Source organism: Pantherophis guttatus, chromosome 5, assembly GCF_059756535.1.
Source record: "Pantherophis guttatus breed Tessera chromosome 5, ASM5975653v1, whole genome shotgun sequence".
NCBI lineage: Eukaryota > Metazoa > Chordata > Lepidosauria > Squamata > Colubridae > Pantherophis > Pantherophis guttatus.
In genome coordinates, this window is record NC_142067.1 from 17,535,306 (window position 1) to 17,555,717 (window position 20,412).

The window sequence follows — 20,412 nt, forward strand, 5'->3', positions numbered from 1 at the left end:
CTAAATTGGCCACGCCCACCCAGTCACATGACCACCTAGCCACGCCCACCCAGCCGGTCTGGCTCCCCAACAGTCTGAGGGATCTTGAACTGGCCCACTGTTTAAAATGTTTAAGGACCCCTGCCCTAATAGATTAATAGTCAGAGGAAGAAACTTAGGAAGGACTTACTCAACTTCAGCTGGCAAAGTAGCCACATTATCTGAGAAAATACGTCATTGTCCTTAAGAGAATCTAGCTATCCGTGAATTATTTATACATCACCCATTTTAACAAAGGACTTGAAGCAGTTTATGTTCAGAAAAGAACAAGCCAATATAAATAATAATCCACTTAAACTAGCTAACCTGAGGTGGCCTTGCACCATAAATGCCCATAGATTCTGAAGAGCAATAGAATTTTCAAGGCAATTTATCTCAGTGATGCCAACACTGAAAAGGTGAAACATCAGAATACCGTCCTCTCATTTCTTGTACCCTGCAGACTCTCCAAGTCATCTTTTAGCCTTGGAATTTGAAACATCTCATTGTCATAGTAATTATTAGGGTTAGGCACTTTGACATAATTACTATGTCAGTGACTGGTAATTATTATTTAGAGTATTGCATGGGTAAAGAACTTAACTTCTGGTTATCAGTAGCAGGTTATGAGGGACCCAATCCTGGCAGAGTGCCTAGTCCCAGAATTGAGGAGTAGCTTTGGAGATATGAGCACACTCTTGCATCTGGCCTATTTAACAGCCACCAGTAGCTGGCCATTCACTAGAAACAACTTTCCAACTTTAGATCTATGCTCTTGCTTCTTTGACTGTCTGATTAAGTGCTCTAATGTTGGATAGCTGGGTCGGAAAACAGTTATAAATCATAATGTGAAAATCTTGCCTTCTATATTTGAAGATCAGGTCCAGTTCAAACATTGGGATGGTGATAACACTGAGGCCTGCTGGGGTGGTTTGGGCAGTTGGTGGGCAAGCTTGCATGGTACAGAGAGATGGCAATGGGCATATGGTATCAGCAGTGAAGCTGGGTGAAATGGCTCAAGTTCTGGAGTGCTTTCAAAAGCTATAAAGGAGATGATAAAAAGTTGTAGTTCCAGAGACAAGAATTATGACTGTGTGAGCCCTCCAAAAATGCTAGGATGGTGTGCCCCATGGATCAGTTCTTTTTCCTATTCTATTAAACTGTCTTTCAGGAGTTATGGTTGGAGGGGTCTCAGCAGCAAGTATTCTCTGTATGTATCTTCCTTTGGAGTAGCTTGCACCCTGATGGATCCCCTTATGGTTTCTAGAAGCAAGTGAAAAAGTGGCTCTTCCAGAGGATATTCAAGATATTATAATAAAGCAGTAGTACCATATTCAATAAAGTTATTAAAATTTAGGATTAATTTGAATAAAATGTATTAGATTACTATTTTAATTACTTTTACATTTTCTTCCATTTCTTTTTAACTAAACTGCTTAAAGACCATACCACAGACATTTCTTTTGTTATACATGTCTCAAAATTTATGTTTGGAATTATATAATATTAAACCTGAATTCTTTTTCTTGTTTAGTCTCAGATTATAAAGAAAGAATGCCTTTTCTCTCCAGGTCATGCAACTTGCAGGAATTGAAGCTCAACATGTTGTACTATTATTGGAAGACTATCAATTTGTCCAGCCCACTTTTCTTGAGATGATCAACAGCTTATTATCATCAGGTCAGAAAACTGAAATTGGTTGATAGCTTGTAAATAAAGTCACTACAAATTGTTTAAAGTAATAATTGCTCAAATTTCACTAGACATTGGGTCTATAGTATATTAGATGTAGATCATCAATAATAATGCAAAATTAGATAATAGTTTAGAGATAATACTCAACAAAGCACATTGTTCTCAAATGATCACAGAAAATATAGAGAAAATATAGAGAGTCTATCTATGTACTACTAAAATTCTAATTTCTGTAATCCTTAACTGGGCAAAATGGTGCATCTCAGGGCAATTTTTGAACCAAGGTACCTCAAATGGAGTAATTTACAGAATGTTTCCAAAATCTGAGATCTATAATTCTTGTGGGATTGAAATATGGCATTTTTTTAAAAAAAACATTATGTGACATAAACATCATAAAGCAGTTTATGACATAATACAAAATGTCATAAAATATTTCCTGTGCTGATATTTGGCTGCTATACAGCACAACATGGACTATTTCAAGGCAGATACATGTCTGAAGGTATTCCAGGCAGCACATTAGAAGTTCTGTCATTGTTGAAGGTTTTGAGGTATCTGGTAAGGAAATATCTCTGAAAGGATTTAACCAGTAGATCATAGGTTGTCTATTGAAAACATAAATAGATTGAGTATAAGATATTCACAACTTCTCAGTGTTGTTGGTGTTTTTTATATATATATATATATATATATATATATATATATATATATATATATATATATATATATATATATATATATATATATATATATATATATATATATGATTGGACACTATACATTCTGTTATATGCAAATATTTTTAAGATTTGGAAATATGCGCTGCAAAATCAGCTTAAAAGAATGAACATTTTCCTAATGCAAGTCAAAACATAATCTAGTGTTATGAGAGCAAGCTTCTTTAAATCTTGAGCTTCCCTCTCCTCACTCTACAGTTGAAAGATGAAATAATATCTTATAATGTGGCTAACCTAAAATGAAAATGGAAAACATAATATGTACTGAAAATTATTGTAATAATAGTTTTTATTTAGTTTATATTTCCTTAGGATCTAATTGTTTTTGAGACTAATATCATTTCCCTCAACTTCTTACAAAATATAATGTTCAAAGATACAGTAGTAATTTGATTATAATTTGGCACATATAAAACATTGTGAAAACTATCTGAAATAGGTGAAGTTTCTGGATTGTACACAATAGAAGAATTAGAGCCACTCCTATCCCCTTTGAAAGACCAAGCATCACAGGATGGATTTACGGGACCAGTTTTCAACTATTTTACTTACAGTAAGTGAATGAATCCATATAATAATGTGAGCTATTACTGAAATAGTGAAAAAAGATACCTTCAAATTGAATACAAAAAATGATCATAAATAATAGCAATAGCGCTTAGATTAATATACTGTTTTATAGTGCTTTATAGCCCCTTCTAAGTGGTTTACAGAGACAGCATATTGCCCCCAACAATTTGGATCCTCATTTTATCCACCTCGGAGGGATGGAAGGCTGAGTCAACCTTGAGCCTGGTGAGATTTGAACTGCCAGATTGCAGGCAGCCAGCAGGCAGCAGAAGTAGCCTGCAGTACTGCACTCTAACCACTGCAGCACCGCAGCTCATAATGATAAGCATTCTGATGGGATTTTTCTTACTAAGCATATTTAGTTTGCAATTGAATTTTAATATTAATTTCATTGTGTCTAGAATCTTTGATGCAAGAAAATCTTTAACATATCTCTGGTACAACATTTTACACATCACTTAGCATTTAACAGTGTCCCATCAGACTTCTTAACATTAAAAAAAAAAAAAAAGTAAACAACCGACATGCTGGAAAAAGAAATGCTAGTCTTCAGGATCATAATATTTATTAATGTCACTAGCCTCCATATAGTTTCTTACTATATAATAGTAGGAATGGGAAGTTGTTGCAATTAAGTACTTGATTTGGAATTGTGCCCATTTTCCCAGAAAAGGGACAACATTTAAGCCAAGGGAGAAGGGAGTATTCTGCTAGGGTGATGGGGATAGTGAAAGGAATGGCAGTGAGCACTATGGTATATTAGTGCTTTATCATTAGTTATGTCTGCCATGGTATCCTTTTTGTGAGTGAGCAACAATCCCATTCTCAAACAACTATGTGTGAGTAAATTGCTGACTATGCCCATGGCATAGTCTTAAAATTTCAAGCACCCCCAAAAGTGTCTGAGAAAATGCAAACTAAACTTAAATTCTTACCATTGCTTGCTCATTAGTTTGTTTGTTTTTTTACTGAATTTATGGCTAAATACAAATAATTCAAGTTCCTGACACTAAGATCTAAGTTTTTGATTAAGTCACAGTGAAACACATAGGGTAGTTGTAGCTCCATTTGTATTACCTTTGTGAGGTGCAAGATATAGATATGTTTGTTCATTACTGAGAAATATATATTATTATTTTTTAACTTTATGATGCAAATATTGAAAGTAGTTTGATTTTCTTCTTATGTTCAATGGTGTTCAATTCTCAGAGATTGCCTGGACAAGTCCCTGCAGGGTTTTTATTTTTTATTTTTTTATTTTTTGGTAATGTTTTTCAGGAGTAGTTTGCCATTGTCCCCTTCCGAGGGCTCTGTTTGAAGTAGTTGTAAGTAATTTTATCTAGGGATAATTTTATATAATATTTACTTTTGTTACACTATTTTTGTAACTTTTTAGGGATTCAGCAGAATCTTCATGTTGTGTTGATTATGGATTCTACTAATTTAAATTTCACAATAAATTGTGAAAGTAATCCTGCACTTCATAAGAAGTGTCAGGTGCTCTGGATGGAAGGCTGGTCTGAAAGCAGTATGAAAAAGGTAAGTGTAAGAACTTGAAACAAGGACATACTCACCACAATACTTTCTTTTTGAGTTCTATCCTTACATATTTATCATTGAATCAGTGGTGAAATCTAAAATTTTTTACTATCGGTTCTATGGGCTTGGCTTGGTGGGGGGGGGGGTAATGTGACTGGGTGGGTGTGGCCAACTTTTTTTTTTTTTAACTTTTAAAACCATTTTTTCTACAACCTCTTCGGTGAAGAGGTTGTAAAAAAATGCTTTCAAAAGGCTCTGACGATCCCAGCTGAGTTGCCTGATCGGCAGAGACTTTTTTTCTTTTAAATGCCTCTGACAATCAGGCAACTCAGCTTGGATCGTCAGAGGTATTTAAAAGAAAAAAACACTTTTCTTTTAAATGCCTCTGACGATACAAGCTGATTTGCCTGATTGTTAGAAGCATTTAAAAGAAAAAAGTCTCTGCCGATCAGGCAACTCAGCTTGGATCGTCAAAGGCATTTAAAAGAAAAAAAGGGTTTTTTTCTTTTAAAAGCCTTTGATGATCCCAGCTGAGCCGCGCAATCATCAGAGGCTTTTTTTTTAACTTTTAAAAGCATTTTTTTGGCCAAAGAGGTTGTAGAAAAAATGCTTTTAAAAGTAAAAAAAAAGCCTCTGATGATTGTGCAGCTCAGCTGGGCATGGGGGGAGGCAGGGATTTTTGCTACCGGTTCTCCGAACCACCCGACCGCTACCAGATCAGGCGATCTGGTCCGAACCGGGAGCATTTCACCCCTGCATTGAATGTCCTAAAAATTAATTTAGATTACAAAATAGAGGCAACATACATTTGAGTTGCTTAGAGATGTATCCTTGGAGTATCAATAATTTATGAAGCTAATATCAGTTTTTTTGTTTTAGAGAACTCTAGATTGGTAGTTTCAGAGCTTTATCCTGGACACAACAATAAATCTTTTTCTAGGAACAGAAATGCACAGTCATGAGTTTAGCAGTGGAAGTTTCAAGGACAAAGGTCAAGTAGATGAGTCACTTTCATTGAAGATGAGATTGGAGCTCTTATAATGAAAGGCAGCTACTGTGGAATCTACCCATGGTTCTATAGCCATGATGGTGAACCTATGGTACACATGCCCGAGGTGGCATGCATGCCCGAGGTGGGACACAGAGCAGTCTTTCTGGGCACGCAAGCTGTCACCCAACTCATCTGCAGCTGCACATTCACGCGGACCCCAGCTGGTGCTTGGGCCTCTGGTGCGCATGCGCGCAATTCAGGGGACTCAGCTGGTCTTCGGAGCTCTCCTGTGCATGTGCGCACGTTTGGACATGCACGTGAGAGTACTTGCATGCAGGGCTCACATGCGCAGATGGCGTTCATGCGCTTGCATTGCATGTGCAAAAACACGCATGAGCAGATGGTGTGATTGTGCGCACAACGCATGTGGGAGCCGCATGAAAGCCACACACATGCATAGACGGTGTAGTTACGCACACAGCGAATGGGCATGCGCAAAACCCACTCACATGTGCAGATGGTGCACTTGCGCACACAGCGCACAGGTGACGAGCCGCGCATTAGCATGGATTGCACGCATGTGCACGATGCGTGCGAACCACCTACCTGTTCGGCACTCGGTGAGTAAAAGGTTCGCCACTGCTATAGTATGTTAGATCCAGGTTTTAAATTTTGCATTTGTCTCTTTTGCTGTTATGAGGTAGTATTTTGCCTCCTTTTCTTGGCCATGGATGTTGAAGGCATTGAGTACTATCTTGATAATGGTTCTGTCTGGTGTCAGGCTTTTTACTTATGATGTTGCCAGCTTCTGTCTTCACAGTATTCATAGCTCCTTTCCATAACTGGAAAACTGTGTCTTAAAGTAGGAAAATCGTATAATCTCCTTTCAGCTGAATCTTGGCAAAAAGCTATTTCTACATCCTTTGTTGAGTTCCATCTTTTCAATGCGTACAATTTAACTAAGCCAGCCATACGAGTCAGCTTTATTTCTTAAGCTGAAGAAGAGTGTTAACCGTGAGGCCATTGGCCAATTTTTAGGGGAAGAAATTATTCTAATGGTATTGCTTGTTCTTAGCTTACACTTTACATTCTAGATACCTGAGATGTTATTTGCTGAAGCAGATGAAAAGGAAAAAGTGGCTAAAACATCAAAAGAACACAAAAAAAAGAACTCTGGCAAGTTGCTATTCTGTAATACAGTTTTAATGCATTTGCTTTAACGAAAGCATAAGACCAATGAAGTAGATGTAACATTCCCTTTTTCATAAATGTATCACAAATGTACTTCTGAGAAATGAGCAATATATTATTTATAATATTACAGATATTCTACAGGAAATCTGTAGAACATAGCTATATAATAAATGAAACCTGCAAAAGGATAAAATTAATCTTAAAAATAATGGATTATACTTGAATCATCATTCCATTCTGTTTATTCATTACCAGGTTTGTCTTTAGCAGTACTTACCTTGTGTATTCTTGGTGCATTTACAATTTTGCAATGTAGGTGACTTGGAATTTATTAAGTCCTTTTTGACGATTCACGACTCATGTAAAGTTTATGGAGCTACACCCAGAAGATACATGACTTTCCTACATACATATCTTGCCATTCATAACAGCAAAAGGACAGAGTTGATAAAAAGGCAAAGTCATTTGCAGGTATGTTTGATTCTTTGGATTTTCATTGTATTTTTTTAAATGATGCTTGTATTTATCCACCATGAACTTCTTTTTGTATAAGTTGAAAAAAATGTTATTATTCAACATCATAAGGTAAAGGTTCCCCTCGCACATATGTGCTAGTCGTTCCTGACTCTAGGGGGCGGTGCTCATCTCTGTTTCAAAGCCGAAGAGCCAGTACTGTCCGAAGACGTCTCCGTGGTCATGTGACCGGCATAACTCAACGCCAAAGGCGCATGGAACACTGTTACCTTCCCACCAAAGGTGGTCCCTATTTTTCTACTTGCATTTTTTAACGTGCTTTCAAACTGCTAGGTTGGCAGAAGCTGAGTCAAGTAATGGGAACTCATCCCGTTACGCGGCACTAGGGATTCGAACCCTGAACTGCTGAACTTTCGATCGACAAGCTCAGCGTCTTAGCCACTGAGCCACCGTGTCCCTGTTATTCAACATCATAAGAAAAAGAAAAAAAAAGAAACTGAACAAAGTAATTAAGGAATTCAACATCATAAGAATCCCTTAATTATTTTGTTCAGTTTCTTTCTTCGCTGTGTCATTTTTATTGCTGTAAATGTACTTGAGAAAAATTCTTACTTATCTGAACATTGCAATATTCTACTGATGGTTTACTTTTGTCTTCTTGTTGTCTAGGATTAGGCAATCCATATTTCCTGAATTATCTTTTTGCAGCTCCATAAGATTAAGAGTAATGTAAAGCTAAAATAGACCTAACATGGTCTATGTTCTACACAAATAACCTAGTACTCCTCAGTGCTACTCTCATGTGTTGGGTGGCTTCCTTTACTTTGCAGCTTCAGCCTCCCAAAAAGGTTAACTATGGTCTTTGATTTTCAAAAAGTAGTTTCAATGTTGAAAATATTTAGTTTTTTCTCTCATCCTATCAGTCTGGTTGATTGGATTTTTTTCACCAGTCTCTGTTGCTGGATCTTTCCAGGATAGCCGCCCAGAGTCCCTTGGGAGTTGGGCGGAATAGAAATGCTACTAAATAAATAAATAAATAAATAAATAGGAAGATTTGATCTCAGAAAGTCAGATAAGACAATATTGACAGAATTGGTCAGGAAGCTGAGGAGCTGAGGACAATGTAAAAATATAACTTGGTCTGCACAGCCTTGGAGGTTTCCAAAGGGATGTGCATTAGTGAAGCAGAACTTGTTATTTTGTCCCTTGGACACATGGGCGGTTTGGGAGATGACCCCCATGTTTCCATCAGTCAAATTCCCTTATGGTAGATGTAAATATCACTGCTTTCAGAATTGTGCCATATGACCGCATAATAATAAAGCATTCCGGTGCTCTGGAAGGCCTTGGAGCTCTTCAAAAAGAAACTGAGGAGAATGATGTTTAGCCTGGTGTGGTGGGATTCAGGCCTAAGGCCTGTGAGGACCCGCTGAAGTGGGAAAAGGCCTGAGGAGATCCAAGGGATGGGAAGCGGAATATGAGATGTCTCAGGGTGGGGGAGGCGTTGGGAAGACGGGGGCAGGGGTCCTGGGCCTGTGCTAGGCCTGCAAGAGCCTCTCCCCCCCACTTGAGGCATCCTGCCCCACTTAATGACTGCATGCTTAATTACATTGGAGAAAACAGAGATGAATGGTTATTAAGTGAGATGCTTTACTTAATGGCTGTCGTGAAATAGGAGCCTCCATTGGCAGGCTTCAATATAGTCGTATCTAGAGGACTGTCTCTATTTAGTATGAAATAATGGTCTGTTTATGGGTCTGATAATTTTCATCCAACCCCTCTTTATAAATTGTAGGCCGGAGTAGCTAAATTAAATGAAGCCAAAGCACTTGTTGATGAATTAAACAGGAAAGCAGAAGAACAAGGCATATTACTCAAAACAAAGCAAGACGAAGCTGATGCTGCCCTTCAAGAAATCACTGTTTCTATGCAGGTAAAAAAGTGCAGGAAGTTGCAAAAGTACAAGGACAGCATGTGCTTTGACAGAAAAAAAAAAGATTTTCTAAAAATTCTCTGCAAAACCTTGCGAATATGGTTAGCAAGAAAGATTAGTATTGTATGGTCAATAGTACAAAACTGCACTAGCTCTAAACTGACTAGGAATTTCTACAGGAATTAACTTTGGGAAGAAAAAGATAAGGAAAAATGTTTTAGATTGGTTGATTTTAGGCAGAGTTGCTTATATATCACTATACCCAAATCAGTGGTGGGTTTCAAAGTTTTTTACTACCGGTTCTGTGGGTGTGGCTTGGTGGGCATGGCATGGCTTGATGGGCATGGCTTGGTGGCTGTGGCAGGGGAAGGTTACTGCAAAATCCCCATTTTCTTCCGATCAGCTGGGACTTGGGAGGCAGAGAATAGATGGGGGTGGGGCCAGTCAAAATTTTTACTACCGGTTCTCTGAACCACTCAAATTTCCGCTACCAGTTCTCCAGAACTGGTCAGAACCTGCTGAAACCCTCCTCTGACCCAAATCTGTATGAGACAACCTTTAGTAACTTGGACCCTTTGGTAAGTTACTGCTGTAAATGTTTCTTACAGAAGAAGAAATTATTTTCATCTTTATTGTCAAAAATATTCTCCAAATGTCATCTATTCTGTATATAGGTAGTCACCTAGTGCAGTTGTTCAGTTTCAATGAGTGTATAAGAGTAATGTAAAATTTCTATGAAAGATACAAATCTCATGTTGTAAACAAAAATGGCTGCATTCACTCCGAAGAAACGTATAGGTGTCTGAACTAATGTCTTGACTAATGCCTGTCTTGTAGGATGCAAGTGAACAAAAATCAGAAATGGAAAAAATAAAGCAGAAAATAGCCCATGAAGTAGTAAAAATTGAAGAAAGAAAAAAAATAATTGAAGATGAATTGAAAGAGGTTCAGGTAATCAATTTTTTTTTCTTATTAAGGAGTAGACTTTTCTTTAGTTTCTCTGTTATTTTTCTTTTGATACAATAAAGAGTAGTTAAGATTTTAAGAGTGTTTGAATAGTAATTGCCTTGAGTTATAGAAAACATTACATTAAAGTCTGAGAATATTCGTATCATTTCATATAACCTTCTGAAACAACTTCTGCTTTTATTATAGTACTGAGACAAGCTGGAATAATCATTAAGGTTAAATGTCGTGCATTTCTTGGGACAACTTCCATGCAGTGTTTGTTTATTTTCTCAATTATGGAACATCAGCTATGGTTTTTTCAAGAAATTAGGAAGAGTAGTTTTCTTCATTTTATCATTGCTATATCTTTGTTTTCTTTTGGCCTATGTCTGGCAATTTTCCTAATAATATTATTTGGCAATGATTCTTCATGTCTCTCTTTACTACATGTATTCCTTTTTAACTTTTACTGATTTTCTGATTAGTTCTTCTTAATTGATGTATTTTCTTCTTTTTCTTTTTAATATTTTAGCTATTTATGTCTTCCTAGTTTTCTGTTTTAGATCTTGATTGTTGTGGTGATTGTTAATCCTTTAATACCGAAACTGTGTGGTTTCTAAGTTTTGGTCCCAAATAGACAAGAGAACTCACAATTTCTGTCCCACTGGAAATAGAAAAACTATTGTGAAAGAAATGGTTTGGGAAGTAGAAATGATTTTGGAGAGTAAGAAAGTGGCTATAGTTAAGAACAAAGTAGGAAAATCAGGAGGAAAGGGTTAGTACCAATGATTATAGTGCCAGCATAGTAGTGAAATTTCAATCTTATGTCATCTATTTTGAATTACGAAGATGTTGGTGAATTCTGTGATTAAAAAGTTAAGCTGATGTGTTAAAAATTAAGCTGCTTTAATACTTTGCCTTTTGTTTTCTGTTTTAGCCACTGGTTAATGAAGCTAAATTAGCAGTTGGAAATATCAAACCAGAATCTCTGTCTGAAATCCGTTCTTTACGTATGCCGCCTGATATCATTAGGGACATACTAGAAGGTGTCTTACGGTTGATGGGTATCTTTGATACATCGTGGGTGAGCATGAAGAGGTAATAGAAGATGACAATGTTCTATTTCTTTTGAAATCCTAATTTATTTTCATCTGAATGCCAGAAAAACCCTGCAATAATAACAATATATTATCCATAGATTGTACATTAACTATTTTCACTAAACGGTTTTCCCACATTGGAACGGTTATTTAATATGTATTCTGCAGTTTCCTTGCAAAAAGAGGTGTGAGAGAAGATATCGCAACTTTTGATGCTAGAAATATTCCAAAGGAAATTCGTGAGAGTGTAGAAGATCTTCTAGCTAAAAATAAGGCATCTTTTGATTCAAAGGTAATTGGACATGTTTAACAAGTATTAATTAAATAAGTCACAGGTCATAATAGTTCATTGTTGAAACTACAGATACTTTACTCAATACATAATAATTTGCACAGCAATAGCTGGTGGAAAAAGAAAATGTTTTCATATTTATTTTTGCACAGCCGAAAGTTTATTTTTGGTTTTAAATTCCCAAAAATGCTGGTTTTTCAATGAATATCAATGGTAATATATTATTTCTGAGAGTATTTTAGATGTTACCACTGGTGCATATTATCTTGAGGTCACCTGTATGTTTGAATATTTCAGAATGCAAAAAGGGCCAGTACTGCAGCCGCACCTTTAGCAGCATGGGTTAAGGCGAACGTTCAGTATTCATATGTGCTAGAGCGAATTCAGCCTCTGGAAACCGAACAGTCTGGTCTACAAGCGTACGTAGTGTGTGAAGGATAAAGAGCTATGCATGTATTTATATCATTTTCATTATAATTCTGAAATGCAAGAGAGCCATTACATTTAAAAGAGGTAAACTTTCTTTTCTTTGCCTGATTTGACAGAAGAAAGTTTGGCTCAAATTTTAAAAACAAATATATCCTCTTCTATGTTCAAGTCGGCTTTCAAAATACTGCCTGTTAAGCATCTTTCCTCAGAAAAAGTGTTGCTGTTTCTAAATCCTATTTTGTGCTTTGTCTGCTTAGCTATTTTGTTTAGACGTATTGCTTAAAGCAGAGAATAGATTCAGAAGGAGCTTTCAAACTTTTTTAGGTCACTAAGGTTTTATTAGTTAAAATAAAATCCCAGAAACTGATCAAGACACAAAGCTTAAATGAAAGAAAACGGCGAGGTTTTGTTGCCTTTAGCATCCCTCCAGAATCCTATTATGCTATAGATTACTAATTTAGCATTGTTTGGTCTCTGAAAGAGACTGATAAAAATGCTAATTTCTGGCAGTTGATTATTTTTTTTATGTTACTGTTTGTTCTTGTCAACACTTCAATTAGTATTTTTAATATATTTTAGTAATCTCAGAAAAACAGAAGATAGAAAACAGAAGTTAGAAGATTTGCTTAATTCTGTTGGTCAGAAAGTGGCAGAATTAAAAGATAAGTATGTATTTAAGACTTGTTAATACTATTCTTATACCATTTTTGTATTAAATTAACACTTCCTTGTTGAAATGGAATTATACTTTAATTCAACTTGCCTTTATTAGTTGAATATCTTAAAAATGAAATTGGTATGCAGGTTCCAGGCCAGAACCAGTGAAGCTGCTAAACTGGAAACAGAACTTATGAAAGCTCAAGAGACAGTGAAAGCTGCAGAGATACTGATTAAACAGCTTGATAGGGAGCATAAAAGATGGAATGCACAGGTTGGTTATTAAACCTTCAGTTGATCCATATTTTTGCCATTTTACTTCAAAAGAAGTCAGTGTTTTATTCCAGAAAGCATTTTCAGCCTCCTTCAATTCTTGTGATTCTTGTTTCTTTGTGATGAATATGAAACTCCTTGCTGATTAATTAGGAAATAATTTTCTTTCATCCTCTAGCTTTATAGATGAAACCTTAAAATAGGCTGAACATTTTTAGAAAAACTCGAGGATATAGAAATCTTTCCCAAACCCAGAAAACAAAAACCACAGAAATCTCAGTCCTGCCACATTTATTGCATGATTCAAATCCTTCTTCGATTCTGCAAAATATTAAGTACAGCCTTCAGCTATTAAAATGTTGCCCGCACCCGATTTAAATAATATCTTTCTGCTTATATATAAAAAAGAGGTAAATTAAAAAGTGAGCTCTTCATGCTAGTCCATTAAACGTTGGTACATAAGGAAGATGGTGAGTGTTTCCACACTATGCTGGTCTTTAAGATCCATTGTGTTTTTGGAAAGGAAGAAGCAAATTGCACAAACTGTGATTAACTCAACTTCCCCCTCTTTGCAAAGGTCTGGTTATTTAGCATATCAATATATTGACTAGCTACAGCAATAAACAATCATATTGGAAATTGTTTCAGGTTTCAGAAATAGCGGATGAATTAAGCACACTGCCAAGGAGAGCTCAACTGTCTGCAGCATTTATTACTTACCTCTCAGCTGCACCCGAAGACCAAAGAAAAGCAAGCTTGGATTCATGGACAAAATCTGCCAGTCTTGAAAGTGAGAGTTATTGTCATATTCTGCTTTTAAATTAGAGTTTTCATTGTTACACAAAATCTCAACATTAACATAAGTCTGTATTAAGTGATTAATGGGATGGGGGGAAAATATTCAATCCTAGGCAGCGACAGATGTTTCTCTATCAGGGTGCAAAGAGAAAATATTTCCTGCGAACTCCACATAGGCATCGGGAAGGGCATCTGGCCAGTAAACGCTCAATTCCATTCAATTGCCCTGACCTCACCCCGAAGCAAGGGATTACAGAAGGGGTGTCAAACTCGTATTGTCACAGCAGCGTCACGTGAGGTATCGGGACTTTTTTCCCCTTCACTAAACCAGGCGGGGGCATGGTCAGCACGTGACACATCTGGCCCACAGGCCCCGAGTTTGACAGCCCTGGATTACAGGGTTACAAAAAGAAAAAAAAAGAAGCCCTGTTCCTTGACCAGTTTTCCCAAGAAATCAAAGATCATTGCCTTGAAGTGAAGTTCTATACCACCTTAAACACAATTTCTCATCAATTCCAAGATTATAATCACAGGAGAAGTACAATAAAAAAAAATCCTGTTCTTCAGGAATGTGTGATTTTTGATATCAAGCTGAGCACAGAAAGGAAGAAAACATACACAGCCTTTCATCTTAAGCTAGTGAAAGAATAATGGTATAAGAATACTGTGTTCTTTGTAAGCTTTTGCTTTCTTCTGTCCCAAGGCAAGAAATGTCCTATTAGAATCATGGAAAAAAATATTTTTTAGCATAAATATCTGTCCTCTGAGTGGCAAGGAAAATATTTTGTTCAATTTTAAAGGCTTCGGGAGTGGCAGGCAGAGGAATGAGATCTCATTGTTGTTAGGTCTTCCTTCTTTAGAGGAATCGCATTTAGTAGTTTAGTCAAGTTCAGTTTTAAGGTTCAGTTGCAATAGGAGCAAAAATTTCAGTCAGGGTAATATTAAAATGTAATCTTGATCTGGATGGTTCTTGCTTACTACAAGCAGTTTCAGTCTTTCTGTATTACACTGAGATAAATAATGGGTTGCTCATAGAACATAAATTAAGTCTAATAAAATGTATTTCTTTCTGACTGTATAATTATAAGTTTGTTATGGATGGGTTCAGTAATCAAAATGTTTTTCTTCTTTTGTCTCTTTCCCTTTGTCATTTTCTCCCTCTTTTTTCTTTTAAAGCAGATCATACATTTATATTTACACCAGTTTAAGGATTCTGTGATCTTAGACCTTGTTTTCAAGAACTGAAGTTAATGTTTGAATCCAGACAGATTTTCTGTTCCTCCTAGTTATATTTTATAAATGTTTTATAATCACTCTAAATCTCTCTAAATATATATTAAGTATATGTCATATATAGCACAGTCATTATCAACAATTCCTAAGGAAATAGTATTTGTACAGTATCATGAAGCAAATATGGCATAAGATATTATGTGATTTATTTGCAGTAGTGTATAAAAATTTTAGCTACTGAGAAGCTAATGAGAAATGTATAATGCCTAAGCAAACTTAGGAACATTAAAAAAAACCCTTTTTTTTCTTTTTAGAATTTGATCTTAGGCGGTTTCTATGCACAGAGAGTGAGCAATTGATTTGGAAAAGTGAAGGTTTGCCCTCTGATGATCTGTCAATAGAAAATGCTCTTGTAATACTTCAGGTAAATTGTACTTTTATTATTATATTTTGGAAATGGCACTTAAGTAGCATGCATTCACATTTACCAAAGTTTAGATCAAGACTTTGTGAGCCGGTTCTACTCCCAAAATCTGCCTGACTAATACCTGTGCCTTCCAATCTCTAAAAATTCTGGGTTGGATGACAAAAGTCTGAAGCTGTGATTGACTCACATTTATTTGACTATACATAGAATAAAATAAAATCAGAAAAGCAGTGGTCAGAATGCAGTATTGGAGGTTAACTGTTCCGACTGTCAGCAGTTCGTTCCTGACTGGCTCAAGGCCTTCCATCCTTCCGAGGTCGGTAAAATGGGACCCAGATTGATGGGGGCAATATGCTGACTTTGTAAACCGCTTAGAGAGGGGCTGTAAAGCACTATAGAACAGTATATAAGTCTAAGTGCTGTTGCTGTTGCTCTTAGGTTACTTAATTCTAGATCTTGGATTGATGACAAAGAAGTCACTTCTTGTTTCTTTATTTCTTTGATGAAACATTTACAGATATCCTTTTCTGATATTTATGGAGAGTTGGAAGTCAAGAAAACCTATTAATGCTAGATTGCCTTATCTGAGGATGGTTTGGGAAGGTTTTTTTTTCATTTACAAATCTAAGTGTACCATTAAGTAATTAAAAATCTGAAATGCTAAATATCAAAGAAGTGCAAAAGATTTTCATTTCTAAAAAGTAGGATGAGTCATAATTTTTTTGACTAGTCAATTACATTACTAATGTTATTTTCTTCCAGTGTACATTATCTAAATAATTGCCAGTGCCCATATTTCAAATGTTTCTTTAGTATTGTGGAAAAAGATAGAGAGATATTTAAATGTAATTTTATTCCTGAATATTTTTCTTATAAAATAAAACACAACTCTCTCTCTCTTTAAACAGAGTAAAGTTTGCCCATTTTTGATAGATCCTTCTTCCAGAGCTACAGAATGGCTAAAAACACATTTGAAAGAATCACGCTTGGAAATTATCAACCAACAGGTAATAGTTGAACCTTATAAATTGTTCTGGATTGCAGTAGAAAGAATACTTCAATCATTCTTTCATTTAAAATGATCGACCAAGAAAAGGAGAACTTTTATGTAGTTAATTACATTGATTATATTATCAGCTTTGGAAACTAATAATTTTTCATTTTCTCAGTGGAGGGCAGTAAGAAGTGGCATATTTTAAGGATTTTTATTGAGATCAGGGTTTCAATTGATTGATAAACAATAATGACGTAAGAGAAGACCGAGCTAGCTAGTTTTATGGGTGGTAAAAAGCAAAAGTGAAAGTAAAAAACTCCAAAAGGATATCTTTATCACATTGAATAATTTTTTTAAAACTTCACATAAACATTGAGGGGGAGAAGTGAGAATTTAACCAAAAAAATTATGGGATCATAGTGGATAAATCTGTAAAAACTTAGTTTGCATGCAACATAGGTGTGTTGACTTCCACCTTTGTGCAAAACTGTTGAGGCATCTGTAATATATAAATAACTAAAATGTATTCAACTAAGTCATTATTGTTTGCTTGCTATATCTAGAAATACAGAATCAGACATTAAATCTACAGTCATGGAATACTTCCTTTTACTCTGTGATCTATTTGGGGAGGGCATCTACACTATACTACATTTTCTCCTTATTTATCATGATAGCTTAAATTATAGTTTGGTCTAGTTTATTTCCCCCCCCCCAAAGAAAGTAGAGATTTTGGAGTGAAAATTCTAATGTTATATTTAAAATGGCAAAAAGGAGTGGAGAACATTATACAAGCATAGTTCTGGCAAGAATAGTTTCACTGTATTTTGTATTTTATAAAAAAATGTATTGTATAAAAATTTCATTTTTGCAGGATACAAACTTTATTAATGCCCTTGAATTGGCTGTGAGATTTGGAAAAACTCTTATTATACAGGAAATGGATGGGGTTGAGCCTGTGCTTTACCCTCTGCTTAGAAAAGATCTTGTTGCACAAGGTAAATTTCAAACTTAGTGTGTGGTGTTATGTGTAACTATTGTTTTGATTCTCAGGTAAAATATTGAATGAAAAAGATTTATTTGCAATCTGTTACCCATGTTTACTATTATATTTGTCTAACATATATTCTACAAATTGTGTCAGTTTGTTGACCTAATGGCATCCGTCAACAAAACATTCCACTTCTTCATCTTCTTCACCTGAGACATTAGGTGGGAGCAGAAATCTGTTCATAGAATCATAGGCAATTGAGTTCAACTTCCTGCTCAGGACAGGGATCTGAACTAGAGTATACTTCATTGTTAGTTGCCCATCAGAACTAGCATTGTCAAGTGTTAAGGCATCAGCCTAGAACAGGGATGTCAAATTCATGGCATCATGGCGTCGTCACGTGACATATCAGGACTTTTTCCCCCTTCGCTAAACGGGGCGTGGGCATGTAACACATTTTGCCGGTGGGCCGGGAGTTTGACAGCCCTGGGCTAGAAAATGGAGGGCTATGAGTTACTAGTTCCGCCTTGGGCATGAAATCTAGCTGAATGATTTCAGGCCAGTTATTCTCTCTCAACCCAATTCTCCTCACATGCTTGTTGCTATGAGGAAAATAGGATGAGGAAGAGTATTATGTTCACTACCTTTTATAAAAAAAAATAAAGGCAGGATAAAAATAGCTAAAGGAATAAATAATCTCTATTACCACTCTTACGAGGGTAAGAGGGTAGAAAAGACAAGTCACACGGAAAGGGATGGAACGCAAATGAAAATAATCTAAATCAATAATTGAAATTTATATGAGTATATGTTTTATGCTACAGATATGAGGGCAGCAAATGAAATTGATTTCAACACTATGACTTCTCTCCTATTTGGTTTAGAATTTGGAATAGTGGAATGTAGAATGAATGTTCAAGTAGTCCTTGATATACCAAAATTGGGACTGGAGTTTCATGTCTTTGGAGTCATGAGTCAGGACACCACATTGACTAGATACAATTTTGCAACTGTTCTTTTGACAGTTGTTAAGCAAATCATCAGAGTCATTAAATGAATCATATATCATAAGTCATAAGAATGAACCTATTTTATTCAATGGGTATTTTTGCTGTGAAAAAGGGAAAAAAACGTACAAAATTCAGTCATGAGATCGTGGAATGTTACAACTGCCAAGTGCCAGAAATGTGATCACATGACTATGTGATGGTACAGCAGTTGTAAGTAACTTTTTTCAAATCCATTGTAACTTCTAATATTGTTAAGCTACCAATCGTAAGTCGAGAATTACTGTATTCTTAATATTTTTGCTAGCTTTTTTTTTTTTTTCATTCGGTACTGATCTCAGGGTCTTCAGACTCTGGAGTGATTTATTTGATGAAATAGTAACAATTTTGCCCTGCAGAATTTCCCCCTGACCTTAATTTGCAGATGGCCTTTCCTGTGATATGTAATCATGGATACCGAACATAAGTTTTTCTTTATCTTGCTTCTGACAGTTATGTATGATTGCTTCACAGTGCTGTATAAAAAAAATAACATGTATTTTTGGTGAGTTGGTACCTATCCTATTTAGGATTCTACATGTTACAATATGCAGGTGAAATTTATGTCACAAGGTAGTAAACCAAAGCACAAACTTTATTTGAACAATCTGCAGATGATAGGTTTTCCTAGGGTTGTGTTGAGCGTCTTTGCTCTTAGGTAGAGGAGGACAATAATTGCTGGCCATAAGATTTTTCACTATTCTTCCTATATTTCAAAGAAAAAAGTTTTGTATTTTCACATATTTTTTTACTTGATTGTATATTTCAGTGCTCTGATGTTTTTGTACGTGCTTCCCTACGTGCCCATATATCACCATAGCTTTGAATGCTACACTGGTTGCCTGTTAGTTTTAGTTTTAGTTTTAGATGCAATTTAAGATATTAGATTCCTCCTTTAAAACCCTTCATGATTCAGGATCTGACTATCTGCAGGAATGACTTCTCCCTACTACTAATATCTTCTCAGCTAATTACATCAAGTATGGTGAACTCTGTGGTCCCTTACTGCAGGGACCATAGAAGGACACCTTTTGAACCACTTCCCTCTTTGCAATAGCAGTCCTGCAGACATCCAAATTGCTTTTAGTATTCAAAAAGTCCACTAAGGCCTTGATATTACTGGTCCATCTAACAATGGAAGGAGTTTTAATTTTGGTGGTGTTGATTCCTATAGATGGGAGTATGTGGGATTATGTGGATTCATACTTAGTTTTCAATTTTAATCTGAGTAACAGAGTAACACAGACTGTAATTGTACATCATTCAGAGTTAGATTTGACTGGAATGTGTCTTCTGGACATAAGTTCTTATTTTTAAGACTGCTGACTGAGTCTTGTAGAATTTGTAGTACGGAACTTTTAAAGGTCACCAAGTTGCCTTTTCTATACTAGGAAAAGTAAGATTCACCTAGTCTTATTTAGAATAGGTTCATTGAAATTAACAACCAAGAATGCATCTTTTCTAAACATGAAATCTGAGTAAACAAGACATCAGAATGAAAGTAATCAAGGATGGATAGTGAATGATTTATCTTCCTATTTTTTCATGGTTGATTTTAGCTTTTTCACCCTGATGCTGACCTAGCTATGCTGGGATAACTCCTATAACTTCCAATCACCATGATCTTTGCTTCACATAGGAAATCATGATACTGACTGTTTTTGTTATTATTACTGATTTTTGGTTGTATAGAACAATTAAGCCTTTGCTTTTTTTTAAAAAATGTATCTTTTTTAACACTAGGATTTAGAAGGTTTCTGTTCTAAATATTGTACATTATTTTCGTTACTGGTGTTTTTCCCTTTTCCTATAGGACCCCGTTATGTTGTACAGATAGGTGACAAGATAATAGACTATAATGAGGAATTCAACCTATTTCTGTCAACCAGAAACCCAAATCCATACATTCCACCTGATGCAGCATCTATTGTTACCGAGGTTAATTTTACAATCACACGTAGTGGCTTAAGAGGGCAGGTAAGAATGCATATCTCCAATAAGATTCTCTTCATTTTAATAAAATGATACCTTAAAAGGATTTATATAATTTACTTTAAAAATCTTGTGGGT

The 20,412-nt window shown here is 35.7% G+C and overlaps 1 protein-coding gene across 4 annotated transcripts in view; it reads left to right on the forward strand.

The window, feature by feature from the left end:
• The window catches only part of DYNC2H1 (dynein cytoplasmic 2 heavy chain 1), a 149,368-nt gene that overhangs the window by 53,223 nt on the left and 75,733 nt on the right, over positions 1–20,412 (forward strand). For all 4 annotated transcript variants that reach the window (XR_004589849.3, XM_034409222.3, XM_087894632.1 and 1 more), the window contains exons 50-66: positions 1,590–1,698; positions 2,893–3,006; positions 4,420–4,562; positions 6,648–6,729; positions 7,064–7,218; positions 9,017–9,154; positions 9,992–10,105; positions 11,040–11,200; positions 11,371–11,494; positions 11,792–11,913; positions 12,503–12,589; positions 12,728–12,854; positions 13,502–13,643; positions 15,199–15,308; positions 16,220–16,318; positions 17,180–17,303; positions 20,156–20,319. Coding sequence is in view for 3 of the 4 variants with exons in the window: in XM_034409222.3 (XP_034265113.1) it covers positions 1,590–1,698; positions 2,893–3,006; positions 4,420–4,562; positions 6,648–6,729; positions 7,064–7,218; positions 9,017–9,154; positions 9,992–10,105; positions 11,040–11,200; positions 11,371–11,494; positions 11,792–11,913; positions 12,503–12,589; positions 12,728–12,854; positions 13,502–13,643; positions 15,199–15,308; positions 16,220–16,318; positions 17,180–17,303; positions 20,156–20,319 (2,115 nt within the window). In the remaining variant the exon portion in view is untranslated. The remainder of the gene's footprint in view (positions 1–1,589; positions 1,699–2,892; positions 3,007–4,419; positions 4,563–6,647; positions 6,730–7,063; positions 7,219–9,016; positions 9,155–9,991; positions 10,106–11,039; positions 11,201–11,370; positions 11,495–11,791; positions 11,914–12,502; positions 12,590–12,727; positions 12,855–13,501; positions 13,644–15,198; positions 15,309–16,219; positions 16,319–17,179; positions 17,304–20,155; positions 20,320–20,412) is intronic.